The sequence below is a fragment of the Labeo rohita genome, chromosome 7, assembly GCF_022985175.1.
Source record: "Labeo rohita strain BAU-BD-2019 chromosome 7, IGBB_LRoh.1.0, whole genome shotgun sequence".
NCBI lineage: Eukaryota > Metazoa > Chordata > Actinopteri > Cypriniformes > Cyprinidae > Labeo > Labeo rohita.
The window spans coordinates 9,162,729-9,187,891 of NC_066875.1; the positions used below are offsets into that span (position 1 = coordinate 9,162,729).

General features: G+C 34.0%; 1 protein-coding gene across 8 annotated transcripts in view; it reads right to left on the minus strand.

The window, feature by feature from the left end:
• neo1a (neogenin 1a) overlaps positions 1-25,163 on the minus strand; it is a 173,760-nt gene that overhangs the window by 65,926 nt on the left and 82,671 nt on the right. For all 8 annotated transcript variants that reach the window (XM_051114569.1, XM_051114565.1, XM_051114564.1 and 5 more), the window contains exons 3-4: positions 10,902-11,177; positions 7,947-8,097 (exon numbers count right to left, since the gene is read on the minus strand). In XM_051114569.1, the coding sequence (XP_050970526.1) occupies positions 7,947-8,097; positions 10,902-11,177 (427 nt within the window). The remainder of the gene's footprint in view (positions 1-7,946; positions 8,098-10,901; positions 11,178-25,163) is intronic.

Below are 25,163 nucleotides of genomic sequence, written 5' to 3' on the forward strand. Positions count from 1 at the left end.
TCAATACGAAGCTCCATCTTTACAATGAGTCAGAGCGTTTGTTTTTCCCGGCTGGGATGAGATGGACTGTCATCATACCTTCTTTATTTGTTTTGCAGGTGCCTCCACTGGTTAACCAATATTTTGATTAGCACATTACTACACATATGCCCAAAGCCACAGCCTGCGTAATATGTGCACATTAGAGGTCTGAATGAACTGGAGGCTGGATTTAGTCCTGGATGTATCATTAGCTTCTGAGTGCACAGAGAGGCCATTCCTAAAGGGACGGGACACAGAGGACCTCATAGAGGGAAATACAGTAGGAGAGGAAAAAATGGACAGAGAGGCAGAAATGGAGAGGCAGCCACAAAATTCATATGTTCCAGTGACAAAAACAGCTGGCACACATTTGGCTGAATGAATCCTGCTATAGTGCTGCGTGCTCTATTCAACAACAGCGATGTCCTGCCAACCAATAAAACAGACATCCAGTACAATGCATTCCAACCCTTCACTTTTCATTCCAGCAGTGTGCCCAGGTCATAAATGACGTAGTTTTAGCCTCTGAGGGCCCACCCACGGACCAATCATGGAACCTCTGATGCATGCTTCATGCAAAATGGCAAGGGCTTTTGCAAAATGCCGAGCTCTGATCTTTGAGTCCGACATGTCCTCATTCAAATGCTCCCTTGCAAAATCCCCTGGGAGTTTGCAAGTTGATGAAAAGCCAATGATCAAATCATAAAAATGTAAAAATAAATAAATTCAAAATAAAAACAATAAAAAAGACTTCCTAAAATCAATAACTATATATATATATATATATATATATATATATATATATTATTATTATTATTATTATTATTATTATTTTACAGTGAATGTGAATGTACACGTCCTCATAATTTTGAAAAAACGTTTTTAAATATATTTGTAAAGGTTTCTGTTTTCTTACTCCTCAAATATCATGAATTAATTCAGAAATATCATGCTAGAAAAAATCTTCATAAGCCCTCAGTAATTGCACAATATTACTTTAATTTGGTGGAAAAAAGTTTTGCCAATATTTATAAAGAAATAATAAAAAAAAAACTTAAATGTAAATGCATATATCCTCATAATTTTGAAAAAATGTTTTTAAATATATTTTTAAAGGTTTCTTTTTTCTTTCTCCTCAAAAATCATGAATTAATTCAGAAATATCAAACTAGGAAAAACCTTAAGTAATCGCACAATATTACTTTGATTTGGTGGAAGAAAGTTTTGCCAATATTTAAAATATTTTTATTTTTTTTAATTGCTTCCCTGCTTATTTTATTTCTAAAATAAATAATACATATAAATAAATTAAATATTTTTTTAACCTTAAATGTGAATGTACATAACCTCAAAAATTCTCCTCAAAATTCTTGAATTAATTCAGAAATGTCAAGCTAAAAAAAAACCTTCAGAAGCCCTCAGTAATTGCACAATATTACCTGGAAAATAATAAAAAGTTTATAGCAAATATTTATAGCAATTTTTTAATTGCTTCCCTGCTTAATTTATTTCTAAAATAAATTATATATAATACAAATATATATATATATATATATATATATATATATATATATATATATATTTTTTATTATTTTTTTTTTTACCTTGAATGTAAATGTACACATACTCATAATCATTTTCATTATTTTTTTCCTTTCTCCTCATAAAATCATGAATAAATTCAGAAATATCAAGCTAGAAAAAACCTTTAGAAGCCCTCAGTAACTGCTTATCAATATTACTTTGATTTGGTGGAACTTTTGCAAATATTTCTAACAAATATATATTTTTAAATGGCTTCCCTGCTTATTATATTTCTAAAATAAATAATAAATATAAATAAATAAATAAATAAATAAATAAATCAATCAATCAATCAATCAATCAATCAATCAATTTATTTATTTATTCATTCATTCATTCAATCAATTATTAAAATAAATTTCATGAGTCATGGTGCGTTGTTTGTTATCAGTACACCAAAAAAACAGAAGTATACTCAGAAGTTTTCACACCGTTACAAAGAACTCTGCAAATTAGATAAAGTAAAATAAAGAAAATAAAGAGATTTGCTTAAGATACAACAAAGAAGTAAACAGCAAAGTGGTTGTTCACTTTATATCAATCAGACAACCATTTCCTTTTTCAGTTCATGGCCAAATTCAGCTGTAATGTGGACTAGATTTTATGCTGAAGGGTTAAGGTCTGGCAAAACAAGACTATAAATTCTATTGCTTGTGATCCAAACAGTAATATCTTATTTTCGTTCTCAATTTCTCTTTTACGCACTGACCGGCTTTCCTCTCCTCCCACCCACCAGCTCTTTGTGCCAGTCTTCAGTATTTATCTGTCAGTGAATCCAGCCTGTTGTTACACTCCCACTAAGAAGCCCGAGCATCTCCAAACCTGCTATTATATCTCTCAGCTCTCTGCCCACTGACTCATCATCGGCCTATCTGAAGAGGATCCCAGCCTGAGAGAGGGGCACGCAGCTGCTGCCAGCGACTGAGAGCAGTTGGTGCAACTCCACGGTTAATAGAGCACTGTTTGGTTTTCAACATGAGAAAAACACTTTTCCCCCCATACACACATAAGGAAGCTCGAGAGACTCCTTCTGTGTGGACTGATGGACTGGACTGGTGTTGTTTCTCTATTCAGTAGGGAAAGAAACCCTGCATCTCTAAACAGTAAAAGATCAGGGTTTGAGAATAAACAGTCCTGCTAATCACCAGGCCACATCTTATGTAAATGAAGCTTGCCCTTGTGAAAAACAGTTGTGCTTAATTGCACTGAATTAGGCTTACCACAGTAGTCTGTGTTACACAGTACTCGGACATACTCCGATTACATTACTTACCCACCATCCCCACTGTTGTTTTGCTTTTATTAAAGAAATAAAAAGTATTTCGTTCAGGTGGACAGATTGTAAACTGAAAGCGTCTGCTCTATACTTTTATTAAAGAAATAATACACAGCTACTAGGAGTCGGACTTCACTTCTCAAGTGAATAGAGATTAGAGGGACATTTTAGTTTCAAAGCAAAACGCCTATTCAGCAATGTTTTTTGTAAAATGTGCTGTCCAATGTTGTTGTAATGTTGTAATCGCTAATGTTGTTGTGGCATGTATATATATATATATATATATGCTAAAATATGTTTTAAAATATATTGACATAAATATCTTTTCTGCCAAATGTCATTTTTTGTATATGGTTGAAAATTCATTTTGCCCTCCATATATTTTAAATCCAAGAAAGTATATTCACATTTCACATTTGTACTATAACATGAGTGAATGTATAACACATTTGAAAAAAAAAAAAAAAAAAAAAAAATGAAACATTAATCAATCATTAGAAATCAAGTGTTGATCTCTGGCAAGTTATTCGATCTACATTTACATTTAGATTTAATACAGGCCTGGAATAATATAATATAGCTTATTTAACTTCATTGATTACGACATATGTTAAAAAATAAAATAAAATGATTTTTTTTTTTTGTCATATGGGTTTGTTTTGTTTTTGTGTGTGTGTGTGTGTTTCTTTGAAATTAATAAAGAAATACAAACTAAGCATTCATTTTAAAGTAAGGGGAATTATTTATTTATTCCATTTATTTATGTTACTATACATATATGTTATATATATATATCTACCACAAACTAAGAATTCCACCCCACAAGTTATACATTTTTTCCCTTGTTTGAATTAAATTGTGGCCATGAATTAAAAATTAGTTCACTTGTTTTATTAAATTGTGGCCAAGCTGTACTAATTTGTTCCCTCTTTCTAATTAAGTCAGTACAACATGGCCACAATTTAATCAAGCATGGGAACAAATTATGCTGTAGGAATGAATTATTAATTTATGACTACAATAAATATATATATTTTTGTGCGTATGTTCGGGTTTTCGTGTGTCACCAGTCTTGCTTTTGTTAATGAAAGTTCTGTTTAATATGAGTTTGTCATTATTTTATTGGTAATGGATTTTTCATTAAGAATATTAATGAACCCACTATTTTCAAGCATTCGTTTTGTTCAAAGATGTAAAGATCTAACATTAAAAATAAAGGGGTACAGATTCTGAGTGCCACTGACAATTATCTTATCAAATCGCTAATGTTGTTGTGACAAGTTTATTTAAATGTATTTATATTTATTAAAAAACTGCACTTTGTAATAATGTCCAGTTTAAAGTTTTAAAGTATATTTTAAATCATTATGTTTTAACAACCTGTTGTTGTGCTTTGAAATACACTTTCTTTGATGTGTTAATTAACAAAAGCATGCTTCTAAAAATACTTAGTAAGTACAAATATTTTTAAATACATGAGATACAAGTTTTAACAGAAATGACAATGTATATTTTGGCTAACTATAAATTACATATATTACCTATATTATTACTTTTTGCTAGAAGTGTATTTCTTTTTCACAAAGGCAGTTTGTGCTGGGTCATCAGCGCCCTCCCTCTAGCCGAACATTACATGGCCAGACTCTATTAGCAACGGCATAAATTTGATATCAGGAGAGTGTGAGCTGAAAACAGCATTTAATCTTGTTAATACATATCCTGAACAAAAGGCTGCAGAAATTATAGGCCATTAAGATTGATAAGCAACTCTGCCAATGGCCAACTCGCAATAATTTCCCCCGACCTTTATAGATCGGGAGAGCGGCAGACAATGATCAGTCCCAAATTGGATTCTAAATGGGGTTCCACAGAGCCGAGCAAAGGAGAACAAGGGGACAGGATGAATAGCTAGTCAGCTGATCAGTATTTCAGTAAGTTTTACTGAGCTGGCGTGGATGACAGACCCTCAGGGATAGTTGGACCAACTACACTATTCCAAAAGCCACCATAATGACCGTGTTTTTTTTGTTTTTTTTTTGAGCTTTTGTTCAGTACTAAGGTTGTTATTTGTGGTCTTTGTGTTACATTCAGTTTATTTTATGTATACAAAGCCCAAATAGAAACACACCTTACATTATAAAATGTTCATACATACAATATGAAGCGAATCCTTCTGTACTATAGAAATATTTGGAGATAGATACAGCACAGTATGATCAAAGGAACCGTGAACATGCTTTGTTCATATTTAAATTGTGTCTTAAGGTTTGGGGGATTGAAGTCACACTTCTTACAGACCCCAATATGAGGCAATCAACAGTCACTCTTACTGTACCCTTTCATCTGTCTTTTCTCTCTTGTTCTGCCTCTCTGACTCGTCCGTTTACCATGGTTAATCCCCACTCTCAGAGGCGGTGAGGCTGCTGCACGCAAAGCGTGATTTCATAAATTCGGATGCTGTATGTCAAGCAGGGGCTTGAATGCCTCGTTCTATCGCTGTCAGATAATACAAATATTCCCTATTGCTCTTTCATTTAACATTCCCAATTACTGACTGACAGTCCAAACCCCGTCTTCAGGAAATCTCACAGGAACTTTTTTAATTGTCTAGAACAAAACATCTTTTTTAGTTTGAGAGTGCATTCAGTGTTGAAATTACCTCAACCCTTGTTCCACAAGCAGGTCCTTTGATTAATGAAGTAATCTTGTGAAGATGACAACTCTGGGGATGCTTACATTCAAGCCAGTGAATAGGGTAATTACTGTTATGACAAACTTACACTAAGGAAATTATTAGTGATGTTTACTAAGGCAAGCAATGCTATTACAATTCCTCATGCTAACGGTTAGGGATTTGAGCAAACCACTAAACAAAGTACATAACTTTGAGATGTAACTTGTTCTGCAGTGATACCTCAAAATGAGCTTGTTCAGAAGAGGTGCGCTATTACTTTTCCAAGCAATCTGGTCAATAAAACGGGTGAAAAAAAATTGCACTGAAGGAGGAACAACTTATATCTAGGGATATTAATATCAGAATCAGAATATCAGAAATGTTCTTTCCTTTTTTGTTTTGAAAAGTAATATATATGTATGTACATATATATAAAGGGTGGGCCATTTATATGGATACATCACACATCAAACTTATTGGGAATTTCACAAGAAAAACAATGGTGTGCTTGGTTTTAACGTAACTTTATTCTTTCATGAGTTATTTACAAGTTTCTGACCACTTATAATGTGCCACAAACAGGACGTTAATATCACCAACCATTCCCATTTTATTAAGGTGTATCCATATAAATGGCCCACCCTGTATATATATATATATATATATATATATATATATATATATATATATATACACACACACACACACACACACACAAAGAGAGAGAGAGAAAGAAAGAGAGAATTATTATTATGATTATTATTATTATTATTATTATTATCATCATTATCAACATCATCATCATCAATATTTAAAACAATTTGTTACATTTTTTCAGGATTTTTTGGTGAATAGAAAGATCCAAAGATCAGCATTTATCTCAAATAAAAAGGTTTTGTAACATTATACACACATATAAACTACTGTTACCATGGCACCATTAAAATAATAATTATTATGTACATTAATATAATTTGTTTATCATTATACTTAATTATTATATTAATTATTAAAACAGTACAATTACTTATATTAAGCATACATTTTGTTTAGAGATGGACAGCATAATGGTACCAAATCTTTTAGTAGTCAATGTAAGAAATTACTTGTTTTTAATCTATACATTTATAATTTTCCCTTTTTTTACATGATTACATGCAGATTGTCATTATCAACTGATCACTTTATTTTAATCTTAAACATTTTTAATAATTTAATAGTTCACCCAAAAATTAAAACTCCTAATTCCCAATATTGTTCCAAACCCTTTTTTTATCTTTGAGACACAAATAAATATGATTTACATGAGAAACCTGAGATTCTGTCGCTTCACCAAAACAGTTTAATAACTCTCATTTGTCAAGCACGAAGATTTAGTGTGCGTTGATCAGTGTTTTTACCAATAAGTGAATAAAACCGTAAATGAAACCTGTTTTTCAAATAAAGCCATTATGAATCCCGTTACACTTACGACGTTTGTAAGAACTTGAACTTTGAACAGTCAAATATCTGGTGTAGGGATCAAAATGTCTCAGGTTTCAAAGTGTCTTAAGTTTGAAAATATCTTCACTGAAGATAAAAGAAATTATTATGGGTTTGGAATGACATGAGGATGAATAAATGATGACAGAATTTTCATTTTTGGGTCAGCTAACTCTTTAAAAACACTTAAATGTAATTTTAGAAAGTCTCATAAAAATGTATTAAAAATGTCTAAATTCACCTGCAGCATTTAAAACAAGCTAAGTGGTATATTTTTCATTTATTTAGACAAAAAAAGAAAATAATTTATTGTACATCCCTATTTTGTATTATTTTTCCAGACTTTTCCAGGCCTGAATATCACAACATTTTCAGGTTTTCCATGGCTGCACTTTTTGTTAGTATGCAGTGTTGAGAACATCAGCTGATCACAATCTCAGGGTCACACATGCCCTTTAGACATCCAGCAGCTAATGAGAATGAAGCATGAAAAAGTGGCTTCCCAGGTCTAATCTGTGAACAGCCTGGCAGTGTTTCTCATGAGAGAGGTGTGAGAGAGATTGCGTGTGAGTGTGTGTGGTGTAGACGCTTGCAGTCTTGACTGGCATTTACACCTCTCAGGCAGGCGCCGTCACTCTAATTATTTACTCGGGCAGCTGGGACGGGGCTGTATGCCAGCAGAACAGCGGACGTACACAGAGAGTGATCCCTAAAAGTGGACACTGCTGCCACAGCGGGACTCTAAGCTCATGTTCGTCACATTGGCATCACGCAGAGGAATCAATGACCTGTTAGTGGAAATCACTGTCTGATTTAGGATGCAGAGCTTTGGATCTATTAATAGCAGAGTATCCAACCACCCCGGTGATCTGAGAGGACAAAAATGCTGTTTGATGATGCATTCCCTACCTGTACTCGATGAGCTGGTCTTTGTGCATCCATGTGACGTAGGCTGTGGGATATCCCGTCACCACACAGGGAAGCAGCACACTCTCCCCAACAACTTTAGACACAGGCTGAGGCTCCAGGAGAAACTCCAGGGTCCTTTCTTCCTCTGATTCTGCACAAAACAAAGAAGTGAATTCACAGTCAGTGTCCGTCCATGTCCTAATTATGTTAATTCTTTTTTACGTAATATATTTTTTAAAAAGTTTATAATATAATTAAATATAAATATAAAGATAATATCTAAACATCCTTAAAACAAGGTAAACATACAGTTGAAGTCAAAAGTTTACATACACCTTGCAGAATCTGCAAAATGTTAACTATTTTACCAAAATAAGAAAGATCATCCAAAATGCATGTTGTTTTTTATTTAGTACTGACCTGAATAAGATATTTCACATAAAAGACATATAGTCCACAAGAGAAAATAATAGTTGAATTTATAAAAATGACCCTGTTCAAAAATTTACATACGCATGATTCTTTATACTGTTTTTTTTTTTCTGACCTGAATGATCCACAGCTGTGTGTACAATGACTGTATGGTTTTGAGATCCACCTTTTCACACTGAGGACAACTGATGGACTCTTATACAACTACTACAGAATGTTCAAATGCTCATTGATGCTTCAAAAGGAAAAATAATGCATTAAGAGCCAGGGGGGTGAAAACTTCTTGAATTTAAAGATCAGGGTAAATTTTACTTATTTTGTCCTCTAGGAAACATTTAAGTGTCTTCTGTGGCTTCCAAAGGGCAGTACTAAATTTAAAAAATAAGAAAAATGTACACATCTTTATTCTGTTCAAAAGTTTACACCCCCTGGCTCTTAATGCACCGTGTTTCCTTCTGAAGCATCAGTGAGTGTTTGAACCTTCTGTAATAGTTGCATATGAGTCCCTCAGTTGTCCTCAGTGTCAAAAAATGAATCTCAAAATCATACAATCATTGTTGGAAAGGCTTCAAATACACAAAATTCTGTGGGATCTGAAGAATTTTTCTGAATAACAGCAGGCAGTTTAACTGTTCAGGACAAACAAGGGATTCATGAACAACTACCACTGAACAAAAAAACAAGCTGTGAATCATTCAGGTAAAAAAAAACAGTATTAAGAATCAAGTGTATGTAAACTTTTGAACAGGGTCATTCAGCTCTTGTGGACTATATGCAAATGTCTTTTATATCTCAGTACTAAATAAAATTTAACATGCATTTTGTGTGATCCCTCTTATTTTAGTAAAATAATTTACATTTTGCAGATTCTGCAAGGTGTATGTAAACTTTTGACTTCAACTGTACATGAAAAGCAACTGCATACAATATAATGAGTTTTTTTAGAGAATATATTTTGCTATTAAGTCTATTATTGCTATTTTTGTCCACTCAGAAATGAAAATTCTGTCATTTTCACTCATCCTCATGTCACTCTCAACCTGTATGACTTTCTTTCTTCCGCAAAACACAAAACAGACAACACAGTAGAAGTCAATGATGTCCAAGGTTGTTTGGTTCACAGTGTTTGGTTATGCAGAGAAAAGAAACTCATACACGTTTGGAACCACATGAGTAAATTATGATAGAATTGTTATTATTGAGTGGACTGTCTCTTTAAATACAAATTTAACACAATTTAGTCTTGTGTTTTTCATGAAAAGTCGAGTAAGAAAGACAAATTTTTTAAACCTAAATTTACTCAAACTCATCTTGTTTTTAAAGAATGTTTTAATATTTTCACTTGAAAGCAAGGCCAAATGCATAAATAATATTTATACATTTTTGTTTGGATGGATCATCTCAAATATGAATTTGTACATATATTTTTTTTTTGTTTTGCTTCAAAAATGGGGTAAGAAACCATCAGGATATATTCACTTAACAGAAATGTTATTATACAGTTTACAGAATTTTACTTCCCAAGTTAAAATATTAGAAATTATACTGGAAAACAAGAAAAATACTGAATCTGTACAACAAGAAAATTTAAATTCTCCATCAGTTACAGATTAAAAGTGAAGTGCATCATTTTTGTGCCACTAGTTGCAACAAACTCAATTAAAAATGTACTGAAACAGGTTTCCTAACACTTCCATGGGTCAGACAAACAGTTTGTTCCGCCCCAAACTGCTGCTATCAGTTGAGCCATGCTTACACAAAAAGCAATGTTTGGAAAAAAATCTACAAATGGTTTACTTGCATTATTTATGGAATTTATTGTAACATTTACAGTATACACCTTTTAGGTTTATGCTTTTGAAAAGCTTTCTCTTTAATACTCATTATTTATTTATCTATCTCAGCAAGGGGGAAATAAATTCAAAATGTATTTTTTTCTCTCTTTACATACTCCTGCATCATGTTGCTTCCTGCTCCATGTTTAGTGTGATAACCTCAGCAGGTGATGGTGCTTCAGGCCTGATTTATGTTCTTTAATATCTCACTTTGTGCTCATGACTGCCTGGAAAAATAAATCTGCATGCTGAATATCTGCCACAAAGGAGCTCAGTCCTCTTTAACTTTAGCATACATTACACTGTTCTTTTTGATAACACCACAAGTGGCCGTCCTGCTGCAGGAGACCTCCTTTATAACTCTCTCTCCCCTCAATTGTGCGAGTTTCAGGAAGGCGTGAAAAATTACATCAGAATCAATCTCCTGCATTTTTGTTGTCAGGAATCCAGGGGAATTGGCTTTTTCCTTATAAAACCTTTTTAGAGGAAAAATAATGCTTTTTTGGACACACCTGTCTGAATTTATGTTTTTTTCTTTTAAAGGTCATTCAGTCTAATCAGTCTAAATAAATTGCAGATAAACCTTTTTACATTGGTAAAAGTTAAAAAAGAAAAAACCAACATTATGGTTTGAAGATATGAATTTAGGTATGGAATTTTAATATATATGGAAGTATAGAATATTTACCAGGTAGTATCTGTATTTCCGCCTCTTCACTGGTTTTGGTGGGCCCAGCGTTCTCGATCACACAGCGGTACAGGCCTGCATCTGCCTCTGTTGCATTACTGATGACGAGAGCACCGCTGGGCAGCGTGAAGACTCTCTGGTCCAGCTCAACCGGCTCTTTGTTTTGTTCCCAGCGGATGAAAGACACCAGGTCTGGATTCACTTCACAGTTCAGCACGTGACTGTCACCCACCCGCACTGAAGCTGATTCTGGCTGACTGAGGTACCGCGGTATACCTTTAAACAGAGAGAAGGAGAGGAAGAAATTACAATAGAATAATTACAATAAATTCATTATTACATACTGGTTCGCAATGAAGTTTGATCTTCTTACCTAGAAAGTGTTAAGTACTTATTGTGCAAATGGATGGATAAAGTGAGTACATGAAATGGCATTCACTTCAGGCTAGGCTTTTGAAATGTTGATATATCAACAACGCCTAAAGCTATTTACCTGTAGGCTACATTTAATTTGTCTGTGTGATCTACGTGCTTTAGAGGCGGATGAAGTTATTGCATTTTGATTAATTGAAGACAACTGTAATTATGTGCTCTGAAAAAACATTAAGATCATGTGTATTAAAAAACAAAATATGGTTGACTTTAAATAGTTAATTATTTTCTTTCCATGCTCAGAGATTCAATTCTGAGTTCAATAAGCAGCTCTTTAGAGGTAAAAATAAAACAAACATCTGGAACCCAAGGGCATGATTTACCTTCAAACCTCCGTAAGTGAAACTGATGGTGCTGAAAAACAGACATGGCATACAAGTGTTTACACTTCCTGGAGTTCCCCTGGTGTCCCTCAAGCGGAGAACCTGCCAGGAACCTCGTCTGTAAGCAGGAAGTGGTGCTGACAGGCTACTAAGTCACAGATTTCTCTGCTCCTCAGCTCTGGCAAAGTGATAAAGTCCAGAGAAATGGCTCGACATTAAAGAAGTCCACTTCCAGAACAAAAATTTACAAATAATGTACTCACCCCTTGTCATCCAAGATGTTCATGTCTTTTTTTCTTCAGTCGTAAAGAAATTGTGTTTTTTGAGTTAAATGGACTGTTTGAAGCCACATTTAAACTGCATTTTGGAAGTTCAAAATCGGGGCACCATATCAGTCCATTATATGGAGAAAAGTCCTGAAATGTTTCCCTCAAAAAACAATTTTTTTATGTCTGAAGAAAGAAAGACATGAACATCTTGGATAACAAGGGGGTGAGTACATTATCTGTCAATTTTTGTTCTGGAAGTGCACTTCTCCTTTAAGTCTGGGTGTATTTTAACTATTTATGACTCAATTATTATCTTGCTGGTAAACTGATAAACTCAGTTCAGTCTGAGTCATAACCCTGATTCAACAATTAATTTACGTTGTCGCTCAATATTTTCAACGAACCCCCTGCATGGAATTTTAATGTAATAAAATTATTTTTCTTATATATATATATATATATATATATATATTTTTTTTTAATAAAATAAAATAAAATAAAATAAAATAAAATAAAATAAAATAAAGTTCTACCTATTGCAACAAACGTTTTAAACTACTTTGTTACAATGTTGGTTTAAATGGTGGATTGATTTGATGTATAAAAAGTTTGCCGTCAGTAGGATTTTTTTTTTTTAATTTTTAACCAAGTCTCTTAAAACTGTATTCATTTAATTAAAATGCAGTAAAAACAGTAATACATAAACTGTTATTGTACAATGTTCTATTTTAATATATTTAAAAATGTAATTTAATCCTGTGATTCAAAGCTGAATTTTCAGCATCATTACTTGAGTCTTTCAGAGTCACATGATCCTTCAGAAATGATTATAATACGCTGATTTGCACATTTTTTATCAATGTTGAGAACAGTTGTGCTTCTTTTGTGGAAACAAGTCTTTTTTTCAAGATACTTTATAGTAATATTTTCAATTATTTTAACTTTTGATTAATTTAAAGGAATCTTTGCTAAGCAGAAAAAATTAATGACCCCAAACATCTGAATGATAGTGTAAAGATAAATGGGTGAAATACCTGTAATAACTGTAAATCTGTGTACAAAAAGAGATGTATTTCATGTTTCAGATATCTAATGTCAGTTTGCTCCCTTTTCCACAGCCGTCATCCCATGCTGGGCAAACTCAATGAAACATCACTATGAGATTTTAAAAAAAACGCCTGAAAGTGATTGGCTTGCAGAGGCAGATGAAAAACATCATGCAAAGTCATGGACTGAATAAGACACTTCTGATAAAAACACTCCAGGAGGTGCTGATTTTATTTTTTAAGATGAAGAGGGTCCTGTATTTAAATCAAGTTCCTCGAGCCTTCCAAGTGATTTTAGCACTGAAGAAATGTAGTTCGGCTCATTGGAGCAGTAAGTTCATCACTTCCCATTATGATGAGCGAAGCGTTGAGCACTTTGCCTAATACAATTGACTCCACTTAATCACAGTTCCCTCTCATTCGATAGGGCGGCTGCTCATGTTTCTCTGCAGTATCTGCATTCTGCTTCATATGGAAAAGAAAATCACAAATGAGATCTCTTTAATATCTACCTTGTAGAAAAAGCACACTTTAGCACAGAGTACTATTACGGAAATAATATACTTTAAAACACCGAATGTTTTTAAAAAGTAAATTGCTTTTTAAATTAAATGGAAATGTATTATACTTCAAATTTATTTAATGCGATTAGCTGAACTATAGAAGTTTTTTCTGAACCACTGAAGTATGACTTTTCCTATTTCTATTGAAACTTTTAAATCATACATTTGAATAGACTTGAAATTACATACTTATAGTGTAAATCAGAGGGAAAGAGCTGCTTTAGCATTTGGCACTGCTGCCAAAGCTCAAAACAGGGTTCTGTGGATCCCATGCAGGTGAACATAAAGACTCATACATGAAAATGTCTTTGTGAGAGACTATAGGAGAGAGGAGTGATGGGGTTTCCTTTGTCTGGCATTAGTCCGTTACACACATGCCATGCTCTCACTCTCTCTTAATGTGAAAGAGCATGCAGTGAGAGATGCTATCAGCCGCTGGCTCTGAGTGAACAGAGAACAGCATTCATTCATCTCCACAGGCTCTGCTTTATAACAGCAGACCGAAAGGTTTCACAGAGCATGCTGTGGGCATTTAATCCCCTTATAAACTATATACAAAATCAGGTTTTTACAACTGAACAGCTTTTATACTCTTAAAGGAAACATTCTGTATGTGCATTTCTGTCCACTAAGTACCAGTACTTCTCAATCTTTAGAGATGAACAAAAAATAGACATAGTTTGTTAGACCTCTGTATGGCTAGAGGACATACAGTATAAAATATTTACAATATATACATAACGAACAATACAAGCTTTCAAGCATGTTCTTTTTTTATTTTTTTTTTATATTTTTTTGCAAAATAAACCCTTAGAAATTAACACCATAATGCAAAGTGGCTGACAGTATCAGACTTACAGGCGCATCTCAATAAATTAGAATGTTGTGGAAAAGTTAATTTATTTCAGTAATTCAACTTAAATTGTGAAACTTGTGTATTAAATAAATTCAGTGCACACAGACTGAAGTAGTTTAAGTCTTTGGTTCTTTTAATTGTGATAATTTTGGCTCACAACAAAAACCCACCAATTCACTGTCTCAACAAATTAGAATAGTTCATAAGACCAATAAAAAACTTGGCCTTCTGGAAAGTATGTTCATTTACTGTATATGTACTCAATACTTTGTAGGGGCTCCTTTTGTTTTAATTACTGCCTCAATTCGGCGTGGCATGGAGGTGATCAGTCTGTGGCACTGCTGAGGTGGTATGGAAGCCCAAGTTTCTTTGACAGTGGCCTTCAGCTCATCTGCATTTTTTGGTCTCTTGTTACTTATTTTTCTCTTGAAAATACCCCATAGATTCACTATGGGGTTCAGGTCTGGTGAGTTTGCTGGCCAGTCAAGCACACCAACACCATGGTCATTTAACCAACTTTTGGTGCTTTTGGCAGTGTGGGCAGGTGCCAAATCCTGCTGGAAAATGAAATCAGCATCTTTAAAAAGCTGGTCAGCAGAAGGAAGCATGAAGTGCTCTAAAATTTCTTGGTAAACAGGTCCAGTGACTTTGGTTTTCAAAAAACACAGTGGACCAACACCAGCAGATGACATTGCACCCCAAATCATCACAGACTGTGGAAACTTAACACTGGACTTCAAGCAACTTGGGCTATGAGCTTCTCTACCCTTCCTCCAGACTCTAGGACCTTGGTTTCCAAATGAAATACAAAACTTGCTCTCATCTGAAAAGAGGACTTTGGACCACTGGGCAACAGTCCATTTCTTCTTCTCCTTAGCCCAGGTAAGACGCCTCTGATGTTGTCTGTGGTTCAGAAGTGGCTTAACAAGAGGAACACGACAACTGTAGTCAAATTCCTTGACACGTCTGTGTGTGGTGGCTCTTGATGCCTTGACCCCAGCCTCAGTCCATTCCTTGTGAAGTTCACCCAAATTCTTGAATTGATTCTTGACAAGCCTCTCAAGGCTGCAGTTCTCTCGGTTGGTTGTGCATCTTTTTTCTTCCACACTTTTCCTTCCACTCATATTTCTGTTAACATGCTTGGATACAGCACTCTGTGAACAGCCAGCTTCTTTGGCAATGAATGTTTGTGGCTTACCCTCCTTGTGAAGGGTGTCAATGATTGTCTTCTGGACAACTGTCAGATCAGCAGTCTTCCCCATGATTGTGTAGCCTAGTGAACCAAACTGAGAGACAATTTTGAAGGCTCAGGAAATCTTTGCAGGTGTTTTGAGCTGATTAAATGTATTAAATGTGAGCCAAAATCATCACAATTAAAAGAAGCAAAGACTTAAACTACTTCACTCTGTGTGCACTGAATTTATTTAATACACAAGTTTCACAATTTGAGTTGAATCACTGAAATAAATGAACTTTTCCACAACATTCTAATTTATTGAGATGCACCTGTAGTTTAGCAAATTAATAAATACATAAATGCATTATTGTAAATTTAATATTGATTTAAGTTTAAATTATTTTATTATGTGAAAAAGCAGGCAGACTTATAATGCATGAAATTATGTAAATATTGGTGTTAAAATACATATTACTTCTGTTGTGTATTGATGCATATAACAATTATTAAATAAAAAAAAAATAAAAAATTGTAAATAAATGTATATTAGTAAATGACAAAAATGACAGCAAAGACTTTTAGATTGTTACAAAATATTTCTATTCCGAATAAATGCATTTATTTTGAAATGTCTACTTGTTAAACAATCCTTGAAAAATTCTGAAGGAATCTGAAAGATCATGTGACACTAAAGACTGGGGCAATGGCTGTAAACTGCATTTTAAAATATATTAAAATAGAAAACTATTATTTTGCATTTTTATATTTTACAATATCACTGTTTTACGGTATTTCTGATCAAATAAATGCATGTATTTACCAGATGGTGTGGCATCAAACCAGCTCTAACCAGCATAAACCAACCTGGTCATGAAACATGAGAATTCATGCTGGTTTAAATTGGTCTTTTCAGCAGGGTCCGGTAATGTAAATAATCATAGTCTTGAGTACAGTTCAGGCAATGTGTTTTGGTGGCAGTGTGAGCCCTCCCTGCTGTTATATTCTTCCTCTGTTACATCCTTTCCAACCAGTTAGTCCAAGAGCAACATTTGTTGAGTGATTCATTACACTGGTGTAAATGCTACATGGGAACCAGTGAGTGCCATAAGCTTGGACCTCACAAAAACTACTCACAGACACACACTGAGGGTCTACCACACATGCACACACATCCCCTTCTGGTGGCCTGATCCAGGCATCAATCTCAGTACACAAGAACATGCAACAAACTGGAGATTTGGATCAACAGAGCCATTAGAGTTTACTGGCCAGACTTCTGTGTGATTTAATTGGGGTGGACAGTGTGTTCAATGGTCAGATTGTCAACTCTGCCACTGTTTGTCTACTGTTGTCCACGTCATCAAATTATGGAAGCTTCTTTCTACCAAAGAATAAAAATATAAAAAAGGTTAAAAAAGGTTTGTCAGTTTGTCAGAATTCTCATTTTTTACAATTGAGAATTTATATTGTGCTATTACAAACGCACGATTCTGACTTTTTTCTTCGAATTGTGAGTTTATACTTTGCAACTGCAAGACATTAATTGTGAGATGTAAACTCAGAATTCTGAGGAAAAAACTTAGAATTGTGAAATGCTAATTTGCAATTGTGAATTATAACTTTGTGATTCTGACTTTCGTATCTAATTGAGAGTTATTATTTGCTAGATGTAAATAAAATTTGGGGGGAAATAAGTCAGAATTGCTAGATGCAAAGTTATACTTTCACGATTTTGACTTCTCAGAATTGCAGGTTTATGTCTTGCAATTGCAAATTATTAATTGTCATTGTCAATTGTCAAAAGTCAGAATTGCAAATGCAAACTTGCAAATCTGAGTTATGAACTCACAATTCAGATTTGTGAGAAGAACTGCGAGATGTAAACTTAAGATTCTGGGAAAAAAGTAAGAATCGCAAGATGAAAACTTAGAATTCTGAAGAAAAAAGTAAGAATTGAGAGTTGTAAATTTAGGATTCTGAGAAAAAAGTAAGAATTGAGAGATGTAAATTTAGGATTCTGAGAAATAAGTAAAAAATGAGAAATGTAAACTTAGAATTCTGAGAAAAAAAGAGTAAGAATTGCAAGATGTAAACTTAGAATTCTGAGGGAAAAAGTTAGACTTGAGAGATGTAAATTTAGGATTAAGAGAAAAAAAGTAAGAATTGCAAGATGTAAACTTAGAATTCTGAAGAAAAAAGTAAGAATTGAACGAAGTAAATTTAAGATTCCGAGAAAAAAGTAAGAATTGAGAGATGTAAATTTAGGATTACGAGAAAGAAAAGTAAGAATTGTAAGATGTAAACAGAATTTTGAGGAAAAAAGTAAGACCTGAGAGATGTAAACTCAGGATTACGAGAAAAAAGTAAGAATTGAAAGACATAAACAGATTTCTGAGGAAAAAAGTAAGAATTGTGAGATGTAAACAGAATTACGAGAAAAAAAGTAAGAATTGCAAGATGTAAACTTAGAATTCTGAGACAAAAGTAAGAATTGTGAGTTTTATAACCAACAATTGTGAAATATTGTGCAATTCTGAGAAAAAGTCAGAATTGTGATATAAATTTCCAATTGTGAGAAAAAAATCTTAACTGCGAGATAAGAAGTTCATTCTGTGGTGGAAATAAGCTTCAATACCAAACTGTAACTCTAACATGACCATTCCAGGTTAGCATTAAGACACAGAAGAAAACACAAACAAGAAAACAGACAATCAACTGGCTGACAAGAATTTCCAACTAAAGCAGATTCCACACACTGGGAGTCATAGCGAGGGCAAAAACCCTGCAGAGAATAGTAGCAACCTCAAATCATGGGCCCCTAAGGCCCCAGTGTACCATGAAGTGGGCCCCAACTTCCATTTACTTCCGTCAAACCGAGAAAAGAATTTGAGTGGGTATAAGATCTCTTCTACCCTGCTGGGCTGAAGCTCATTCACTGTTCATTCGACTCTGGATACTCTTTTTTTATTGGGTCTTAGAGGCGGCAGGCAGCTCTTTAAAAAGCTCCAGAAATTTACAGGCTCACAGACAAACAGCTCCCTCCATTTTGCGACAGGGTTTTTAGGCCTGCAGAGAGCGAGTAGAGCTGGGCATGATTTACCGATGCTGTTAAAGCTGGATATGAGGAGATAAATCTGAGGGTTGGGAAGGTCTGGGATGAAAACAAAGAGACCAACCTCACAGCAGCATGCGCTCGAGCAGCAGTAAACAGAAAGGTTGTAGCTCAAACTCAAGCAAAGGCCCCACCCCAGCGAGGGGAAATAAATAGCCTTACCTACCATAAACATATATGTACGTATTATTATCGGGAAATGCTGCCAACTGTGTGATATGATTGTCTCTCTGACTTACTACTGATATCATCGACAAGATTAAGTTTAAAAATTAACTGTATTAAATTCAGAATGAGAATGAATAAATGAAGGAACAATCAAATTTCTGTTTTCCAATTGTTTTATTTTTCCAATTTTTAAAGTCAGACTCATTAATCATCATTACATTTTATCTCTTTCCCCATCACTGAGACCATCAATCAATTACTCATAATTTAAAAAATCTTGATATTTTTCAGCACAAATGCCAATGTTTACTGAGATTGGCCTACCACCTTTCCATCATCTTTCACTAAAAGATGAGATTTAAGTTGACCACCCTTCTTTTCCTCTCATGAAATATTCATCTCAAGGTTCGTGCAGTCTTAACATGGCTTCTGTCCAAATTAGAAAGCTGTTTGAGCTCCAGTCATCTGTCCGGGAGTTCTATAAATATGCTGTCTAAGAAGGACCTAAAGGAGGAAACTGCCAGCCATAACATGACCCAGTTCAGGGAGGAGTCACACTGAGAATTGCATGTCACCTTTCCCAGCCTGTGAATTTTGCATGAGTCTTACAAGCAAAGATAAATATTTGATAGCGACCTGCAAGATCTTCTATTATGAGTTTAAATGGACTCCACACAGCTGGTTCCAAAACTAACCAGACCTCCTCTGTGTTTGGTTAAATACTCAGAAATACGGAATGAAGGTCAGAGTATAGATTCTTTAGTCAGTGGAAGTTAGAGTTAAATTCAGTCAACCTTCGTGGTAAAACATTGTGTAAATAGCACTGAGCACTGATAATAATGACTAAAAGGTTTAGACTAACCTTAAAAGTTAGTCATCTAATTTTTGTAATTTAATTTTTAAAATTAGGTTCCATAAAAACATAGAAAGTTGAAGTTGAATCCAGAAAACGTATTACCCCTTCGCAAACTGCTAGTTGGTCAGACTAGTTCTTAATATGCTGTCTTAACATATAGGCATGTATCATACAGTTGAAGTCAAAAGTTAACATACACCTTGCGGAATCTGTAAAAAGGTTTATTTTACCAAAATAAGAAGATCATACAGTGCATGTTATTTTTTTTTTTATTTAGTACTGACCTGAATAAGATATTTCACATAAAAATGTTTACATATAGTCCACAAGAGAAAATATTGTAGTTGAATTTTATAAAATTGACCCTGTTCAAAAGTTTACATATGCTTGATTCTTAATACTGTGTTGTTGCCTGAACGATCTACTGCTGTGTTTTTCTTGTTGTTGTTTAATTAGCGATAGTTGTTCATGAGTCCCTTGTTTGTCCTGAGCAGTTAAACTGTCCGCTGTTCTTCAGAAAAACCCTTCAGGTCCTACATATTTTTGGATTTACCGACGTTTTTGTGTATTCGACCCTTTCCAACAATGACTATGATTTTTATTACAGAAGGTTCAAAAACACAGTGAATTAAGAGCTGGGGAGTGAAAACTTTTGAAGATCAGGGTAAATTTAATGTATTTTGTCTTCTGGGAAACATGTAAGTATCGTCTGTAGCTTCCGAAGGGCAGTACTAAATGAAGAAAATATGATATTTTGGCAAAATAAGAAAAATGTACACATTTTCATTCTGTTCAAAAGTTTACACCCCCTGGCTCTTAACGCATTGTGTTTCCTTCTGAAGCATCAGTGAGTGTTTGAACTATCTGTAATAGTTGCATATGAGTCCCTCTGTTGTCCTCAATGTAAAAAGATGGATCTCAAAATCATACTGTCATTGTTGGAAAGGGTTCAAATACACAAAAATAATTTGTGGGAAGGATTTTCCTGTAGAATAGCAGGCAGTTTAACTGCTCAATATTAAGAAAGTCATGTAAACTTTTAAACAGGGTCATTTTTGTGAATTCAACTATAATTTATCTTATTCAGGTCAGTATTAAATGAAAAATAACATGCATTTTGTATGCTCCCTCTTTAGTTGGTAAAATAATTAACATTTTGCAGATTCTGCAAGGTGTATGTAAACTTTTGACCTCAACTGTATATTTTGATATGTGACACAATCATTCACTATATGTTTATGAAAAAACAGATCATATTAGTTTAAAGTGGTTAAGCTGATTTTGACCATCATAGCTGGTTTGTTGTAGGTCCACGATAGTGTATAAGTTTCAAACCAGGATCACCAGCTAGTAACCACAGCTGCTTGTTTAATCAAAATAGTGTGATGTCAAAGTTGGACAAAATTGGTTCGTGATTTAATTACATAATATGTGTGCTGCGTGTTTTAGAGTGAAGCATGGCAACGTGTTTATTTACACGTGTGCAGCTCATGAGCCAGTGCTTTCAGCATCTCAGAGCGGCTCGGTTCACAGTAAATGCTGCTCCATACAAACTCCATCTCTCCATCTACTCTGAGCTTGGGACACTTTAACACGCATTTGGGAACACAACATCTTCCCATACTTGCAATAAGAAGTGCTTATCAACAAAAAAGAAGCAAAAGAACCACAAAGGGCTTCCTGCGGTTTAAAATAGTATAACATTTGTGACCCTAGATCACCAAACCATTCTTAAATAGCATGGATATATTTGTAGCAATAGCCAAAAACATAATGTATGGGTCAAACCATGGTGAAAAAAACAGCATATGCTGGTAGGCTGGTAGGTATGTTTTGATGCTGGTTTAAGCTGGTCCATAGCTGGTTTATGCTGGCCCTTTGCTGGTTTATGCTGGTCCTTAGCTGGTCATGTTGCTGGTCAAGGACCAGCTTAAACCAGCATCAAAACCTACCTACCAGCATATGCTTGTTTTTTCAACAGGGAAATTATAAATTTTCTTTTATGCCAAAAATGATTAGGATATTAGGTAAAGATCTGGTCAGGTTCCATGAAGATATCTGTAAATTTTCTATCATAGATATATCAAAACTTAATTTTTGATTAGTAATATGCATTGCTAAGGACTTCATTTAGGCAACTTTAAAGGCAATTTTCTCAGTATTTTGATTCCAGCTCAGATTCCAGGTTTTCAGATAGTTGTATCTCGGCAAAATATTGCTCTATACTAACAAACCATACATCAATGGAAAGCATATTTATTTAGCTTTCATATGATGCATAAATCTCAAAACCCTTATGACTGGTTTTGTGGTCCAGGGTCACACAGAGTATATTGCTCATTATTTGATGTAGGTTTGCCACATGTTCATCTATTTCCTTTTAACTACTGAGCTCTTCTTCTCTTCCAACTGTAGAGATAAATGTCAGCGTGCCCACAGGTTATATTTTGAGCCGGTTTCCCAGAAGCATCGAGCTGCTGACGGGCACACACATTAGTGAACGAACGGCGCTTTCCCATGAGGCTGCCTCATCAGAAGTCTAACACAATTAAACTTCTCTTCCCACTCTAATACATTAGCACTGCATCAGTGTGAGATATCGCAAGCATACATTCACATCTGCTTCCACTGACTGAAACCAAACCCTCTATGAGACAGCAGGTTCATAGAGAGGTCAAACTGCAAACTGTAAACAGCCTTCATTTATATACTAAGAAAAAGAAAATGCAGCAAATGTATTTGTAAGTGTAAAGCCCAGCAGCTTACAACATAAAAAAGCTGAAACAGAAAGACTGTAAAGATCACCAGTGTCATGAAGCGTTTTGGTCAGCTGATCTCGCTCAGAAAGCTGAGATGAAAAGAAACTTCAGTGGCAGGTTTGCATTAAATCCTCTGGTATCTTGTCAAATGTTCTGTTGATTTTGACTGTGATCAGAAAGCCCAATACCACCAAACAGGATGAGATTTCATTTCACAGTGCTGTGGATGTAATTGGAAAAAGAAATGATTTTCAGTCATGGAGACTAGATGGCAGGAGAGCAGTGAGATGGCCAGTGTAATACAGCTCCTGTCCACAGCGGACACTGACAGAGAGACACAGAGCCAGCGGGGATTCACAGCTCAGTTGTAAACCAATCATAATGAAAACTCGGAAATATGGACTTGATAATGTTTAACATTCTGCAAAGTGCTATATAAGATACATAAAGTATGTTTTAGGAATTAATTATCTTCTAATAACTAAAAGTTTAAACAAATACAAAGGAAACAAGACTTTTACCGTTTTTAAAAAAGCTGTAGATTTAAGCTGTTCTTGCTTTCATGACTATCCTCTTTTTACACAATTTTAATGTATCTAAAATGTATCAGTGAGAGGTATCGTAGTGAATTTGACCCGTTCGGGTAAAGGGGAGGGGCCTCTGTTTGATCTTGAATTTGCATACAGATGAGCTAATGAAAATGCACACCAGTCCTTTATGCCCTGAAGACATGTCTTGAATACCAAGCACAGACAGGAAAACAGACTAATAATTATTGGTGCTGGAACCTTTTATTATTTATTGTGTACTGCAGCCGTATGAAGTACTACACTATGTGTGCTCTCAGAGGGGTTTAATTGCTCAGTGGTTGCTCTTTCAGAAGATTTAAAGATGTTTGCCTCAGATGTTTCTTGGAAATTTTTATGAGAAATAAAAATACACACAAATTGTTTACACACGGTTAGAGATATAAAGCTGATGTAGAAAGCAGTTCACATAATTTGGGCTTTGAAAAATGTGATGATGTTTGAGTTCACACTGAAATTACTTTTGTTTGCTGTTTGAGACATTGAAAACTTGAGAGAATCTTAATGCTGAATCTTCTTCTTTGGAGAAAAGTTTCATTTTCATTTCATTGCTGTCTTGAAAACGCATTTTTGCAGTCATGAACCCCATGTATTTTAAATTGAGTTGTATTTTTTAAATATATTATTATTATATATATAAAATCATTAAAAAAGCAGAATTTGATTTGTGGATTTTTGCACCTGCATAAATCTATATATTGAATAATTTATGTTATATTTATATATTTTTTTAATTTAGTTTCATTTTATTTTATAGTTTTTTTTAAATATTTTATATAATTTTTATTTTATATATTTAATTTAAACATTGCTGTTAAAATAATTGAGATATAAAATAGTTTTTGTTGAAGTCTTGAAAAAGCAGAACTTGATTCATGAATTTTTGCAGTCATATATTTTACATTTAGATGTTTTTTATATATTTTTTTAAATATATTATTATTCAATATGTAAAATTATATTAAAAAGGCAGACTTTGATTCATGGATTTTTGCACCTGCATGAGCCCCCATTTATTTTGAATCATTTGAGGTTTTTTTTTTTTTTTTTTAATGTTATTTTATTTTATTTTATTAAAAAAAATATTTAATATATTTAATTTAAACTTTGCTGTCCTGGTAAAATAACTGAGATATAAAAGAGTTTTTATTGCAGTCTTTTATTTTATTGTATTTTTTTATTTTATTTTGTTATTTAATTTAAGTTAATTTTATAAAAAATATTTTATATATTTAATTAAAAGACTGATATCTTGGTGAAATAATTGTCAAAAAGAGATTTTATTTCTGCCTTGAAAAAGCAGAATTTGATTCATGAATTTGATTTCATGAATTCATGAATTGTGAGTCATGAACCCATATGTATTTTACATTTTATTTTATATATATATATATACAAATGTATTGTTAATGTATATCTACAATTATATTAAATAAAGTGTTTGTTATATTTATTTTATTTTAGAAAAATATTTTATATATTTAATTTAAACAGCTGTCTTAATAAAATTACAGATTATAAACCAGATTTCATTGTTGCCTTGAATAAGCATAATCTTTGCATATATTGTTTAAGAATTTCTTGTATATTATATTATATTGTTTAAAAAAAGATATTTTATACATTATACATGCAGTTTTGGTGAAACAACTGAGAATTTTTTTTCTTCTTTTTGATTAAATTCCCTCATGTCACATCGTGTTGCTTCAAAAAAGCAGTGAGAGCCAAATTATCAACCTTTTTTTTTTACATAAGAGCCAGAAACTCAACACTGACTGCATTAGGTTGAACACTATTAAGGTGACATTCTATTCAGAGCAACTTGTTCCCTTATTCTCACATATATTGACCTTCACAAGAGGTCGTTGCCAGGGGATACGGCACCACCGCAGAGAGAGGCCGATCACGTTACAAAGCACAGATAAATGTGTTGTCAGGACCTTGTGTCTCTCCTCTTATCAGAGACGGAGAGAAGCGTACCTCCACAGGGCTGGACTGAGCACGCTCTGTAGCGCCAGCAGACCAAGACTGTGAAAAGACCTGCCAATCAAAGCCTCTCAGGGCCCAGCTTCCACACAAAGTCTGCCTGCACACATTAACCAATGAGGACAGAG